The sequence below is a fragment of the Rutilus rutilus genome (assembly GCF_951802725.1).
Source record: "Rutilus rutilus genome assembly, chromosome: 12".
Lineage (NCBI taxonomy): Eukaryota > Metazoa > Chordata > Actinopteri > Cypriniformes > Leuciscidae > Rutilus > Rutilus rutilus.
This window is the reverse complement of record NC_140217.1, coordinates 7,626,662-7,642,752: the sequence shown is the minus strand read 5'-3', so window position 1 is coordinate 7,642,752 and position 16,091 is coordinate 7,626,662. Positions and strand designations below refer to the sequence as shown.

At 37.3% G+C, this 16,091-nt stretch overlaps 2 protein-coding genes across 2 annotated transcripts; one reads left to right on the top strand and one right to left on the bottom strand.

Annotated features, from left to right (window-relative positions):
• Positions 1 to 1,103: 1,103 nt before the first annotated feature.
• Positions 1,104 to 7,818, bottom strand: ube2g2 (ubiquitin-conjugating enzyme E2G 2). Its single transcript, XM_084426568.1, has 6 exons — positions 7,688 to 7,818; positions 7,289 to 7,324; positions 6,917 to 6,962; positions 5,244 to 5,362; positions 2,305 to 2,445; positions 1,104 to 2,031 (listed from the first exon to the last, which is right to left on the bottom strand). The coding sequence occupies exons 1-6, from the start codon at positions 7,728 to 7,730 to the stop codon at positions 1,919 to 1,921; spliced, it is 498 nt and encodes a 165-aa protein (XP_084282694.1). The 5' UTR covers positions 7,731 to 7,818; the 3' UTR covers positions 1,104 to 1,918.
• Positions 7,819 to 8,193: 375 nt separating this feature from the next.
• Positions 8,194 to 14,431, top strand: cep20 (centrosomal protein 20). Its single transcript, XM_084427100.1, has 5 exons — positions 8,194 to 8,304; positions 8,561 to 8,758; positions 9,707 to 9,791; positions 13,415 to 13,553; positions 13,650 to 14,431. The coding sequence occupies exons 1-4, from the start codon at positions 8,277 to 8,279 to the stop codon at positions 13,542 to 13,544; spliced, it is 441 nt and encodes a 146-aa protein (XP_084283226.1). The 5' UTR covers positions 8,194 to 8,276; the 3' UTR covers positions 13,545 to 13,553; positions 13,650 to 14,431.
• The last annotated feature ends 1,660 nt before the right edge of the window (positions 14,432 to 16,091 follow it).

Here is a 16,091-nt window from a genome sequence, read left to right as displayed (position 1 = left end):
AAAAACCTTAATTTCAAACATTTGACATTATATATATTTTTTTCCATTATGTTTGGTATTATTGTTCCTTTAGAGAGAAAGACTGTGTGAATCCACCAGCGGGAGGTGATCAGAGGCATAGCTGTTTTGTCAGCAGTTGACAGCAAAGTCATCATATTTGACATTCAATTACAGTAATGTGTGGGAGGCAATAGGTGTACAGAACAGCAGCTTCTGGCCTGTCAGTAAAAGGCAACCTGCGGTCTAGGATGCAGATGGTGAAGCAGATACACACGGAAGCAACTGTCCAATAATGAGCCACATCAGCTGATATGCCATTAAAAATAACAAGAGTTAATCCAGCCTCTGATGTGGTCAGATTCTGCAAATCCTGATTGAGCTCTGCCAAACCAAACAGGTTTGATATCCACCTCTAGTTCAGTGGAACGTTGTTACATCACCGCATGCACAGTGTGGGGTCAGTAAGTTCTTTCTTTTTTTCTTTCGTAATGAAATTATTACTTCTATTCATTAAATTGCTTAAAAGTGACTAAAGACATTTATAATGTTACATATTTCAACAACCTTTTTTAAACTTTCTATTAATTAAAGAATCCTGAAAATATCATGTTTTCCACAAAACTATGGAGAACAGATGTTTTTAACATTAATAATATTAAGAAATGTTCCTTGAGGAGCAAATCAGCATATCAGAATGATTTCTAAAGGATCATGTGACGGTAATGACGCTGAAAATTCATTAAACACAAAAACGTTAAAAACTTTTGAATAGTAGTGTATTTTGTATACAGCTGCCTATGATTTAGAGAGAAGACAACACAGGAAAAAGTACATGTAGGAAATTCTCTACATGGCAGGTAATTCTTTTCTTAAACTGAACTTAAACTGTAACTAAATTACTACAGCATTTTCATCAAATTGGAAGCAAACTGGAAGCTTAACCCACTTTATCCTACTGTTACATGACATGAATCAAGCTGCAAATGTTTCCCTGCATATTTGACAAATTTCCCTTTTTTCCCCATCTGCGCTGGAGCAACATCAGAAGTGTGCAGAAACCATTTTGGATTTTATACACATAATAAAATAACAGAAGACGTTCATAAATCACAAACACTTATTGATTTTATTTGGCTATACAATCCTTGAGAACAGATGAAAGGCAAAATACCAAATAAAGAAATGAAACATTTCTTAATTGAAGTGATGGTGGTGTAAATCAATTATTTTGGTCTGTCTTTCAGCTGAAGGCTGGACAATTCCAGCTTGCTGCTGCAGAATCGTAAAAACATCAATAAATGCAAAAAGTGAAATTTGACAAAAACACTGACTGATCTGTGCATTACCAAATTTCAACATTAAATGTAATCAAATGTTCGTAATTAAAATATTTATTAAATCTCCATCAATAGACATGATCTTTTCCCACATTCCTAAAAGATCAGTAATACAGTCTGTTCATAAACAAATAGGTGGATGTGATAGTCACTGCGTCGTATGATTTCCTCAATGCATTTTATTAGGAGGCATTAAAGCATACTGTCCTCAAACCAATGGTGATTCCACTGGTTATCTCATGGGTATAGACATGTAACAGGCGTGACAGACAAACCGGCAGCCCAAAATGGCTGTGAAAAACGTTTCAGAGACTGATGCTCGACTCTCTATTAAACACTGTCCGGTGAACGCATGACATTTTGCCTTATTCGACAAAAGCCATTTGTCTACGCATCCACCCAATCACAGGAGAGGGGAAGACTGGGACGAGAGTATGAAAGCCTGGATGGGAATAAAGTGCTCACACGGGTGGAGGTAGGGGGCACACTACAACACTCACTCTTCTGCTGGGACTTCGTATCCTCACAAACGTCAATCCTCACTGTCCTGGAGTGTGAGAGTGTGTCTGTACACAGGAGAGTCAGAGACCCAGAGATTTGCGCACAATCTGCTTAGCTAGTCGATTGAACTGCTCTCTGTCCTCACGCCACATCTTAGAGGCGTCCACGTTTGCGCCGCTCTCATCATTGGGCTCTGTAGGAGCAAATGGATCATTATTTACAATTAATTAAGGATAGGCACTGATGAGATTAAATTATAAAAGGTATTAAAACATGCATAAAAAAGTATATATACTCAATATATATAATACAACATAACCTTTAAAACGTGCAGCGTTTATCTATATATGATCTCATCATCATTGAGATATATCGTTGATCTCTCAGGAACCACTTTAAGGCAAGAAGGATCGAGACAACTCAATTGTGAAAAAGTTTCTTCATCACTAAGTGAATGGTGACTGACCGGCAAGCATGCTGACCACAGACAGCAGGATCTTCTCCACGCTCTGCACGGGACTCCACCTCTCAGCGCTGCTCTCATAGCCCATGGGGTCATCACCGGGTGCATGCAGGATTGAGATACACACACGTCCATCTGGATAGACTACAAAAAAAAACAAGTTATGAAGTTCTGTTATGAGTTTTCTGTTGCCCTTTGTCCTCTAGACATCTTTGCTGTCTTCATTGCCGGTTGACTGAATACATTTGAATAAACTTGCGACTTGATTATATCTGCATTTTTGTCTGTGACTCTCTTTTGTGCAGCAGCTGAAACAAACTGACTCTAAATGGTGGATCAATTCACTGCATTTCATCCCACATAGTGAACTACTCTCCCAATTCATTATAAAAAGGCCATGAAAAGAGTTGACGAACAGATGTCAGGGCCCTCAAAGGATCAAAAGAACATCGATTTCTGCTAAAATTGTCTAGCACACAAATAAAGATGAGATTTTTTAACCCTGGATCAGGCCTGAATGAAGCCACCCCCGCACTGCACGGTATCAGCCACTCAACAGCACAGCTGATGTTATCTCCTCTTTCTCTCCACAGATGAGGACAGTGATCAGAATCTGAGCCGTCCAGCTCTGATAACCGCCTCCAGAGCCCCGGCTCCATCAGAGGACAGCAGGCTGGTCTGCTGCTATCTGTGGCCTGCAGGAAGACCTTTATCTGGGCCCACTTCCCTGTCCACACATCCACCAGCAGGACCAGAGGAAATGCCCTAATCTTTACAATCGGTCGTCTTCTTCGATTAATCTATCGATTATTTTCTGAATAATGAATTCATCCTTTGGTTAATTTACCAATAAATAATAACCAATCATTTTGCAATAAATAATAACAGTAACTAATCTATGTATGAACTTTTACCTAATGATATTAATCATCACAAAAGATAGTGGAGGCCTAATTAGGAAAGGTGTTTACTATGACACTTTTGGGGATTTACATCAGCAATTGCTTACAAATGCAAAATCTGAAATGTTTAGTTCATTCAGGAGATTAAAGTAGCTGCTTGAATATGTTCATTCAGCTGATTGATCAAACAGCTGAAGTCACAACCACATTCTAACTAACTAACAAAAGCTGTAGTGATAGTATCAAACATGGCAGTGTCCATTAAACCGTGAACTTTTAAATAAATGAGCGCGTAATTAAATAAATGAGTCCAATTGAGGTGTGAGTTCATCCATTATACATTTTAAATAACCAACAACAGCGTTTAATGCTTTGTAAGCGGTTGCAAAAGTGCTGTATGAACGCAGCCGTATTAAGCGCAAAATATGGGACTGACAACCATTTTCTAGAGCTATATAAAAATTCACTATTATAGTCCAAATACTTGGGCTGCAGTCTCATAATTTTGAGGTAGAAAAGCCCCAGGATGTTTTCTTTTCAGATGCTCCTGGATAGAAGATGTGCTGCTGTGGGTGAACTATCACGGCAGGCCATTTCAGTATCACAGAGCGTGCAGAGCACCATTTTATTCAGTCTCTGTTTAAAAAAAAATGTCCATACTTTAGATCAGGCTCGATATTTTTGTAATAACAGCTGGAAGTCAGTATGCCCGGGAACCTCCATCATTGGTGAACATAAATAGCGAGACGAATCGACGCATTGCACGCAAATCAACTAATTTACACGCATCGTTTCAGCCCTAGCCCTAACCATAAAGAAACTTTGGGACAGTCTACACTCTTCTACGTCTATGGACTGTAACTGCATTAAGTGTTTCTCAAACCTGCTCCTGGAGGCTCCCCAACACTGTAAATCCTAAAATGATTGGTTTTGACTGTTGAAGGGATAGTTCACCCAAAAATGTAATTACTTATTCACCCTCAAGTTGTTGCAAACAACGAGTTTCTTTCTTCTATTGAGCAAAAAAGAAAATATTTTGGTAACCAGACAGTTGACGGCCCCCATCGACTTCCATTCAAGGAACACAAATACTATGGAAGTCAATGGATGTCGTCAACTGTCTGGTTACCAACATTCTTCAAAATATACATTTTTTGTTGTTCAATAGAAGAAAGAAACTCAAAAAGGTTTGGAACACCATAAGGATGAGTAAATGATTTTCATTTTTGGGTGAACTAGCCCATCCCTTTAAAAAATTCAGTTATAGCATCATTACTCCAGTCTTTAGTGTCACATGATCCTTCAGAAATCATTCTGATAGGCTGATTTGCTTCTGAAGAAACATTTATTATTATTATTATCAATGTTGAAAGCAGTGATGCTTAATGTCTTTGTAGAAACCCTGATTCTTTAATGAATAGAAAATTCAAAAGAACCGCATTTATTTAATAGAAATCTTTTGTAACATCTTTACTGTCACATTTGATCAATTTAATGTATCCGTGCTGAATGAAATTATAAAGTATTAGTTTCTAAAAATAAAATCATACTGACCTCAAACTTTTGAATGGTAGTATATATAATGTATAATATATATTTTTAAATAATTTCCATAATTTAAGTTTAAAGACTCGAGACTTTATTTTAAAATTTAGACACAGAACTGTAATTTCCTTTTCTGTGTCACGTTATTTGATTTACATAATAACTTAGAGCGGTTAGAAATTATTTGAATTCAATGTGAAAATATAGTGAGCCTGTGTGTTTTTAATACATGTTAGATGTGAAACACGCTCCAGATTTAAATCAAGGCTAATGAAAACATTATGTTGTGAACATTGTTTATCCGCCAATTACTTTAATAATTAATTATATAACAATACTAAAAATAATTTCTAATGTGAATATTTTGTTATAAATAACTGTAACATAAAACTTAACTGAATTGAAGCAATCTGACATTCATGAATATTTGAGTCACCAGACCCCACGTACACTGTCTGAATGCTGAATGTGTAGTCCAGAATAAAGACCACTCACTGTTTGGATGGAACATGTCACAGGTGAACCTCATCTTGGGGGGGCTGAGGGGGTAGTCTGAGGGGAAACTAAGGATGGCAGGGAACACACCGCCCTCAAAACATGTGTCCTCTGGTCCCCTAAAATAAGAAACCAAGAAACAATTTTAGAGAGTGCTGCAATATATCCAGACAAGCAGGACCGCCATTTATTCATTTGTATCATTTAATGCTTTGTTCTAAAGCTCAGAGCTAATAAGAAACAATGAACTGAAGCATTCCAGTAGTGACCCCTCGACCCCCCTAAGCAGCAGCTATAATGTCTGGATAAGCTATTACTGTAATGCCCGCAAATCCCTAGCATTCAGTAGTTTTATTAGAAATTTTAAAGCACATTTACACAGGCAACTTTTCAGAATGATTCATTCCGAAATTCATTTTTCAGAATACAGTAAAAATCATTAACATCAGGAATTAGGTGAACCTACAGAAGAAGTCATCTCTCAAAAAAAAAAAAAAAAAGACAACGCAAATTAATAATCCAGTCTAACGGCATTTTTTGGACAAACAATATTCCAATGTATTCCAAAAGTTTATTTGCGAGAATCACTTAAAAATATGAGGCAAGTGAAAACATTTACAATCTTCCGCATAAAATACATATACTTAAACAAAAAATAAACCTATTAAAACAATCACAATCATAAAATCACACAACTTCATAAATCTGAATGATCTACTGACAGCATTGGCAGAACTTCATAGAATCATGCTCAAAGGCCCATTTAACATGCAAATCTCTTTCTGTTTACTTATCCAGCTGTCTATCAAATACTGTTTCTATGGGCAGATATTGATCGGTAATCATGATGAGGAGCGCATCAAACGAACACAGTTCCGTATCTGTGGAACAGCTGTCGGGGAGTTGCTAGGGACACTGTTCCTTATTATGCTTGGCAATTAGTTTCACTTAAAAACTTATCAGTCAAAACCACTGATCTAACCACCAGTTTGGTTTACCGGAGGACACATTGTTTGGTCTTATCAGTTATCATCACTTTTTCCATGTGTTATGATTCTGCGAGTAACTTGTCTCATGCTTAATCTACAAACGACACCTCAATTTTTCAGCTGCTGAGGACAGGTGTGCTATTACTTTTCTTAATAATAGGACATTTTTGTCAGTTCATTATAAGCATGCACTGCAGTTATGTCGTCTGCTGCTTTAAATGCTTGAGCTCAGGATGGATTCTGATTGGCTGTCAATGTTTTTTTTTTTTATCATTCATCAGCTGGGGGAAAAATGATTGTGAAAGAGATTCCATCGGTATCGATTATCTGTGGCAATCATTATAGTTGTGGTCTATTGTTTTGGGAGCATTCATATTCATAATAATTAAGAAAAATGTATTTTTATCGTATATTTTTATTTTCTTTAACATTTTATTGTCTGTTTTCTGTCAGTACACTGCAAACTAAATGGATTAATAAGAATAATAAAAGATTTACTATAGTGAACGAGCGAATCAAGCTATGGCCCTCTCTGCTGGGTCACACTAGACATGGCAGAGAAAATCTGTTTGAATTGAAACAGTCACTAAAATTTCAAGAAACACTTTTTCTCACCCACACTGAGCAAATTAACCAAATAACAATAATAATAATGAAAACAAAACAAAACAAAATAATACTTACATAATCAAAGCCTCCCATTCAAAGAAATTCTCCTCATTTACAGGCCCTGTATGGATGAAATGAGTCTCAGTCAATATTCTTATCCTAGATAAATCATTAGATAAGTTACTCTACAGCAGGGTTTCTCAAACTCGGTCCTGGAGGGCCACTGACTGTCCTGCACAGTTTAGCTCCAACCCTGATCAAACACACCTGAGCGAGCTAATCAATGTCTTCAGGATCACTAGAAACTCACAGCTAGGTGTGTTTGATCAGAGTTGGAGCTAAACTGTGCAGGACAGTCAGTGGCCCTCCAGGACCGAGTTTGAGAAACTCTGCTCTACAATAAAACCAGGTTAATGGAGCAGTTTAAGTAACTGCCCTATTTCATACCTGCCACAATCCCCTCTGGAGGGTTGAGAGTTAGTTCTGAAAAAAAGAAGAAAAAAAAGATAAAATAGCTGTATTCATGTAAATATGCTGAACAGTAAATACATATAATAAAAATCATCATCATCACAGTTTATTTCAGTGACAGAACTAGACTAAAGAAATTAGTTTCGGAATACAGTTTCAGTTTATTGAGTGCGACTTCTGTTGCCTTACATCCTATTAATAATTCATACTGTCATCATATGTCAGCGAAGTTCTGGAAGTAACGTTATCTGTGTCTGCTCGAGGGGACAACCGCAGCCAAACTGTTGCTACCAAAACAGTGTAAAATCCACAAGTCACAAGAACTAGCAGTGCGCTGCCTTTTAAATGTAACTTAATTGCCAATAAGTGACTTACGTTTGTATTCGGCCATGAGTCTTTTTAAAGCTGTTCCAGCCATTTTACAGCCTGGTCTAGAAAGAAGTTGTTTTGGCACGAAGGGTGACGACAACTGACACGATGAAAAGGCTTGTCCTTCCGGGACAAAAGCGACCAAAGAGTTTCGCATGCGAAAGATTTGCCACTCCACCTTCACTTCCGCATGACGTCAGGTGGCTGTCCACGTCATCTTTCCACTGACATAACAGATCAAATTTGACTTTAAGTTGGAAAAAAGGACTAAAGCAACACCCTGAAACTCTCTTAATTACTTGCAATATATGTTGATTAACCACATAGAGTTATTTATTTATGTATCTCCTTCGACGATGTGATGCTTGGATTTATGGTGTTTGTGTTAAACAATGAAAATGCTTTTTTAAAGAGGCATTCTAAAGGTTAAAAATCTACTTTATTTTAAGAAATGTATTATTTGATTTTGAAAACCAATATGAAGATCCTCTAATGTCCCTGGCCAGAGTGGAATGGCTAAGTATTAGTCCAACTGTGCGTAGTAAGCGCAAACTGACCTCTAGCGGAAGCGTCTGAGAAGTGCAGAAGGGTTTCAATGGCAACCATCACAGAGTTGAAAAGCGGTGAGCTGATACTCAAAAATTGCAATAATGCCTCATATAATAGTGGTTATGGTTATTTGGACAGTTTTTTTATTTCAAGTCTACCGTCGTCACGTTTCATATTAATGTTGTTAACGTTATATGTTTTCCAAAGCACCACATTTCTCCACAGTTGTTGTGTAGGTTAGCCCAGCTGAGTGCAGTCTCTCTCTCTCTGTTTCTCACATTAATAATCTACTGCTGTCTCTCTCTGCTCTCACATGAATCGTCTCTATAGCCTTAAAGGAGACGCTGGAGGCCCGTGGGGTGCTCGGGCAGCTGAAGGCGAGGATCCGGGCGGAGGTGTTCAGCGCGCTGGATGACCAGAACACGCCGCGCCCGCCGCTGTCGCACGAGAACCTGCTGATCAATGAACTGATCCGAGAATACCTGGAGTTCAACAAGTATAGACACACTGCATCAGTGCTGACCGCAGGTGAGCAGATGAGCCCTGCAGGAAGACCATGTGCACGGTCACTCATTATACACATATCAAAGGGTTAACTTTGTTCACCCAAAAATATAAAATATCCCATAATTTACTCACCCTCAAGCCATCCTAGGTGTATATGACTTTCTTCTTTCAGCCAAACACGATCGGAGTTATATTAAAAATATCCTGGCTCTTCCAAGCTTTATAATGGGAGTGACTAGTACATGAGTTTTTGAAGCCCGAAAAAAGTGCATACATCCATCATAAAAATCCATACGGCTCCAGGGGGTTAATTAAGGCATTCTGAAGCAAATCGAAGCAATGAGTTTTTCTAAGAAAAATATTCATATTTATAACTTTATCAACTATAATCACTGGCTTCCCGTAATGGTCATATGCGAGTGTAGTTCCGGCAGAAGAGTGACCTCTGACCTGACGCATGACGATGATAAAGCAAAACAAAACACTGGTCATTTATTCGAAGTCTAAAACAAGTCTACTACTCTCACCTAAGCTTATGCTACTCCTACATCCTACATCATGCGTCAGGTCAGAGGTCACTCTTCCGCCGTAACTCGACTCGCGTTTACCGGAAACTAGTGATTATGGTTCATAAAGTGATAAATATATGGATGTTTTTCTTACAAAAAACGCATCGCTTAACCCCCTGGAGCCAAACGGATTACTTTTATGTTGGATGGATGCGCTTTTTTTGGGATTCAACATCTCATGTACTATTCATTCCCATTATAAAGCTGGGAAGAGCCAGGGTATTTTTTTTACATTTCTCTGATTGTGTTTGGCAAGAAGAAAGTCATATACACCTAGGATGGCTTGAGGGTGAGTAAATTATGGGATCATTTAAATTTTTTGTGTGAACTAACCCTTTAATATAAAATGCATTATAAAAACAAACCTTTGAAGTTTGATTTCTTTAAAATGATGTATCAGAATCAGGTCAGCCTGAAGTTCCCTTGGACCGTCAGTTCATGGCCAATGAGCTCAATGTCGCAGAAGATTCAAGTGCCAAAGCAGTGTAAGTATGATTGTGACAAATAAGTAAAACTTTATTCATAGAGCACTTTTTAAAGTAGCATTTACAAAGTGAATTACAGTGTACAGTACAAGCCTCAACAATAAGGAGGCTCAGGGTCAGTGTGATGGACTGTTACTTTACCTATTGTAGTGCATTCAGATACAAAATACAAAATAAAAGCATGCTATCAAAACAATTCAAGAAGTAAGTAAACCGTATAGAATAAAACAATTACATAGTATTTGACGGAACAGTTAAAAGACCAGCTTCGGATGAACGGAGATCACACGTTTGGGTGTAAGGGCTTAAGATCTCTGACAATTTTGAGGAGCCGTATGGAAAGCCTTACAGGTAAGAGAATTTTAAAATCAGCACGAAACCTGACAGAGAGCCAGTGTTAGGGTTAGTTAAAATGTTGGCAGGTCAAACATGCACATGTTGGGAGATACAAGAAAATAAAACTGACTGAGTAAATATAAGAAGTACTAGAAAGTTAATAGAAATTAAAACAACGAGAAATGTAAACGCAGAACAAAGTAAGGAGAAAATGAAAGAAGTCAAAGGTACAATATGCAAGATTTTCTGCCGCTAGAGGGCACTACATTCCAAACAACAACAACGGCGTAGCTTGATGACGATGTGAAGGAGCGTGGAATGATGGGAACTGTCGTTTTAAACTCCACCGTGGATGTAAATCAGTCAGACGGGAATCGAAAAATCATGTTCATGGATGAGGTTAAGTTTTATTTTTATAATGACATGCTTTTTGTGGCGAGGGGGGCGTGGTTCAGCGCGGTCTGTAATGGGAGAGAGAAGAGACGAGCGGGAGGCAAGTAGGTCAAGTACAAATGACGAACACCTGTGTCTTATTGTTGTGATCCGCGTGGAGAGACCGCTTATAAGCCGCGCGCTGGAACGAGAGAGAGACTGAAGAGAAAATTGGACGCAGAGAAAGAAAACCGGTGGATCCGAGCTCTCATTTTTGAACTGTTTTGTGCCGTCGCGGTTACCACGGTATGCGCTGTGCGCGACTTTTGTTTGTTTTGCTTTATTTTAATAAAGTACGAGTCCCAGTCACGCCGACCCGTCTTCTTCCTTCCTGACTCTTGAACCTCATCACACCTTTATTTCATTTAAATGAATTAACCGCAAGAAAAGTAAGGTTTAAAGGGATACTCCACTTTTTTCGGAAATATGCTCATTTTACATCTCCCCCAGAGTTAAACAGTTGAGTTTTACCGTTTTAGAATCCATTCAGCCGAACTCCGGGTCTGACGGTACCACTTTTAGCATAGCTTAGCACAGATCATTGATTCTGATGAGTCCAGTAGCATTTCTTTCAAAATGACCAAAGAGTTTCAATATTTTTCCTATTTAAAACTTGACTCTTCTGTAGTTAAACCGTGTACTAAGATCGACGGAAAATGAAAAGTTGCGATTTTCTAAGCCTATATGACTAGGAACTACTCTCATTCCAGCGTAATAATCAAGGAACTGTGCGGCTGTACCATGAGTGCAGCAGGCGTAATGATATGACGCAGCGCCTGAAAATAGGTCTAATAGGTTAGACAAACTTAGTCCCGGTCACGTTGGAAGAAGTTACCGAGCTGGGGACTATTTTCAGGCGCTGCGTCATATCATTACGCCTGCTGCACTCATGGTACAGCCGCACAGTTCCTTGATTATTACGCTGGAATGAGAGTAGTTCCTAGCCATATAGGCTTAGAAAATCGCAACTTTTCATTTTCCGTCAATCTTAGTACACGGTTTAACTACAGAAGAGTCAAGTTTTAAATAGGAAAAATATTGAAACTCTCTGGTCATTTTGAAAGAAATGCTACTGGACTCATCAGAATCAATGATCTATGCTAAGCTATGCTAAAAGTGGTACCGTCAGACCCGGAGTTCGGCTGAATGGATTCTAAAACGGTAAAACTCAACTGTTTAACTCTGGGGGAGATGTAAAATGAGCTTATTTCCGAAAAAAGTGGAGTATCCCTTTAATACTAAATTGGTTATCATAGATGTTACTGTATGTCGAATTCATTGTTGTGATAACGCGGCGCAGTTTTACGTGTTCTAAACAATTGTTGTAAAAGTACATTCGAACATACCCACATCATTTGCCAAAATACTGATTAATCTTTATGTATAACACATGCTATATTTATTTACATGGCCAGAAACACCAGACGTGATAAACAATGTCAATAAACTAGACACAAACCTAAAGCAATAATACTTCCCTTACATAAACATAACTATTACCGAATGCTACATTTGGAAAATATTAAATTAAGCATGCTTTGTCGACAGAACCAGCTGCAATCAGTAAAGAATAATTGTGTTCCATGACGACTGCACGAAACAAGCTAACGTTTGTTGCTTGATAGACGCTACAACTACAACTTCCGCATTTGTCAAGGACTCCACGCAGTGCGAGCGGAAACCGAGGGTAACGCGGATATGACGCAATTGACTGGCGACTCCCAGCTCTAACGCCCCGTTTCCTTGGTTAAAATCGCAATTTTCTCACGATTTAAAAATAGTTGGAAACATTTGGGATATTGTAAGTAATCAACTTAACAAAATATATAACACTGGCCTTGAGATTATGGGATATTTTAATGCAAAATTCTTACATATTGTACCTTTAATAAGTAAATAAGAGTTCTTTGAGTGTGATACTTTATAATAGTGCAAATTGAGTCTGATTATGAGATCCTCTGCTTGGGACCATGTAGTGATTCAAATCTGACTTGACACTTTCAGCAAGGAATGTTGGCGCAACACCATTAAGACATTTAAAAATGTAATAAGAGGGTTGTTGTAATCAGTTCTGCAAGACACAAGCAGAGTGTGATGTGATTTAAGTGCTGGATGTGATTCCTGTCTAGTACGAGGAAGCATTCTTGTTGCTGCATTCGGAACTCATTATAAGTGTTTGATAGAGATTTTGGGTAAGTCAGCCAAAACACTACTCCAGTAGTCAAGTCTAGATGTAACTAACACATAAATGAGTTTCTTGCTCAGACCAACATATATGGTGTTACTCGAATACTCACTCTTACCACCAGAAACACTTTATCTAAACTTTTATTCATTGCATATTTAAGGAATAGACCACCCCAAAAATAAGACTTTGAACTTTTTTCTTCTGTGAAACCTGAAAGTAGACATTTTGGAAGAATGTCCATGCTGCTCTTTTCCGTACAATTAAAAGTGAAAATTACTTGCCCTCACTTCGTCCCAAACCCGTAAGACTTTAAATGTATAAAAGCCTAAATTCGATCTGTTCATCATATAAAACGATCGAGTCTCTTCAGAAAATTTGGAACAAACCACTTAATTCATATGAATTAGTTTTACGATCTCTTTATGAACTTTTTGAAGCGTCAAAGTGGTAGTTGCGTGGACTTTCCTCATATTTAATTTAAAATATTTTTACTTGTGTTTCAAAGATGAACGAAAGTCTTACGTGTTTGGAACGACACGAGGGTGAGTAATTGATGAATGATCCCTTGAATGGTCACCAGGGGCTTCAAGCTCTAAAAACTGCATTTTCATCTTTGGGTGAACCATTCCTTTATGCTTTTTGTATTGCTCTTTCTTCCTGTTTTTAGGCCATTGATGTATGGATTGCTCCATCATTTCCTCAGCAGTAAAGAAGAGCACAAAGGAAAACTCTTCCTAAAAGGCTCAGCAACAGTGCATTCACAAGAACCACATGGCCATCTCAATGCAGAGTCATAACCCTGATGGGTAAGAAAGGGCTTGAGTTTGACTTTGCTTGTTTTGTGTAAATTTGTGTAAATCTGAAAAGCTTTCATCCCATTCAGCTGCTTTTTGTGTTTCCAGCTCTGCAGTCATCAAGAACCAACATACAAGAGGATGTCATATGATCACAGATAGAGATAGTGAGGGCACAGTTTCCATTAAAGAGGCCAAAATATTCTGTCACTCTGGTTTTAGATACTGAATATATCTACATTTCATTTTTTTATGTTGTTTTTTATATTCATAGTATTAGTTATTCAGTTTAGGTTCTTAAGAAAAATACAGTCCGTTACAAAATAGTCATATTCCTCATGTATTAAATGTAAATAGTCTTGAGATCTGTTTAACTGCTTTTGAATTTGATGTGTTTGTATCCTTTTCTTTTCAATTCTGCACATGCAATATTAAATTTACATTTGCAGTAAAATAACAGCCTTATTTTTAGTACACATATTTGTTACTAATTTTAGCTACGTTCGCTATGACAATTATGCACATTTTGGTCATTTCTGCAGTCTGGGTTGAAAATGTTAGCTAATCTTAAGATAAGTGCTTTGAGTGCTCATCTTAAATGGCAGTACATTAAAGAACTGTCAAAACAAGCCCAGATTGTGAGATAGCTTCATGAGTCTTTCTGGTAAAGCCCCAGGTCCTTGAACTTTGAACGTTCTTTCTTTTGATTGGTTTTCATCCTTCACTCTCTTTTCATCTTGCCAAAGCCAACATATCTAGGAATGACATTTGAACTACAGTTTCTTGTTTAAGCTACTCTCTTTTTTTCGAACCTTTGACTGTCTAATTAATTGTCTGTATCATCAGAAAGTACTTGTACTTCAGAAGAAAGAAAAAAAAATCTCCTTCTTTAATTTGAGTGCTTCTATTGAGAAACTTTTAAGACTCTCAGTTGTGTTGTACTATGTTTGGTTTTCTTTCACCTCAAAACAGCACAGCTCACAAACATTGTAAACATCATCAGTTGCCAAGTTCTTCAAGTTTACACTTATTCCTTAAAAGGTAAGTCACTTCATACTCACTCAATACTTCACTTGATAGCTTTTTGCACTGATTATCATCACAGATAAGGGGTAATAAAGCACTTAGTTGATGAAATTTTCCCAGTGCATTGTCCCGATACATTTTCTTTCAGTAGAAGGTTATCATCAACAGATAGATCATGTGAAATATTTTGAATAAATACGAGCAGCCAAATCAGCCAAATATTTGCTTCCTCTCCCGCTGCTAACTGCATTCCAACAGGGACAAATATATCCAAACATGTATGGCTCTCTAAAATGGTGTTTACATCAACATACTCGGGATTTCTTTGGGAACTGAACATGCATATATAGAGGTTGTAGATAACAGATATTTGTTCTTTATTTAAAAGAAGTTTAACTTTTTAATTCACTATATGTAATTTCCTGAATTAGTGTCTTTGGGTTCACACCTTGTAAGATTTTGTCTAGGGTGTTGACATTCTATTTTACTAATGTAGGCAAATCTTAATGCTCCAGTTACTGGGAACGGCTTCACTCCAAGTGAGTTTTTGGATGAGTCTCAGGAGATGAACAGCATGTGCCTCACTTAGCTTTAATCTAGCACATATTTCCCGTTCCCTCCTCTCCTTTAGACACACTGTCAGGACAAATAGTGTTCTTCCACTAAGGGTACAGCTAAATAGGACTTCAGCATAGGCTTTGAAGCCAAAGCAGGTATAAGTCTGCATATTGTAATTTCTTTCCTACATTTGATTGGTTTTCACTTATTGAAAATAAGGAATTGTTTAGCAAAACTATAAATTCGGTAAGCATTTACCACCTCATGAGTCATGACTTTCTTTTTGAAAGGGAAGCAAAATATTGTTGCTGCACTCCCAACTGTACAATACAGTACAATGAAAAAATAGACCTTACAAGTTCTCCATAAGACTTGTGCACTGTATTTCATGTCTTTCAAAGACATACAAGATCTTTGTGAGCATTGTTATTCACTGATAATCTTCCCTTCTGCCATAGTTTTCCTATCTTTTTTGTGTTCAAGAATATTCAAATACAGCGCACTCAAAGACCAATCATTGTTTCTTCATAATCACCAAATCTAAAAAAATGAGCATATTTGAAAGCTTTGATGAAAATATTTTCAGTATGGCTTCATAACGCTTGGAATATAGTGCACAATTTGTCACACAGACTATTTTGTCATTTTTTTTGCCTCTGGTCGCCATTACTTTCACTCTATGGAAAAGAGCAGCTTGGACATATCTCAAAATATCTCATTTTAATATCTGAGGTTAAATGATACTATAATTTGTTAAATAAAAAGTTAATAATGCACACTGTAAAAACATCCTTATTTATATTAAATATATTCATATGTGATGTCACACAAGGACTACTGGGAAAATCTTTTTACTTTTTTCACTGTGAATATTATAAGTCAGTTTTTATTTGCAAAAAAAAATAAGTTTTTCAGTAAAAACCATTTACAGTTTTTCACTGTATATATATAATAACTTACCAATTA

Excerpts from the sequence above, each read along its gene's own strand:
- ube2g2 (XM_084426568.1), bottom strand. The coding sequence starts at position 7,730 with ATGGCTGGAACAGCTTTAAAAAGACTCATGGCCGAATACAAAC. Across the intron at positions 7,325-7,687 it reads ACTCATGGCCGAATACAAAC|AACTAACTCTCAACCCTCCA; the intron begins GTAAGTCACTTA and ends TCTTTTTTTCAG. Across the intron at positions 2,446-5,243 it reads TGACATGTTCCATCCAAACA|TCTATCCAGATGGACGTGTG; the intron begins GTGAGTGGTCTT and ends TTTTTTTTGTAG.
- cep20 (XM_084427100.1), top strand. The coding sequence starts at position 8,277 with ATGGCAACCATCACAGAGTTGAAAAGCG. Across the intron at positions 8,305-8,560 it reads CATCACAGAGTTGAAAAGCG|CCTTAAAGGAGACGCTGGAG; the intron begins GTGAGCTGATAC and ends TCGTCTCTATAG. Across the intron at positions 9,792-13,414 it reads GATTCAAGTGCCAAAGCAGT|GCCATTGATGTATGGATTGC; the intron begins GTAAGTATGATT and ends TCCTGTTTTTAG.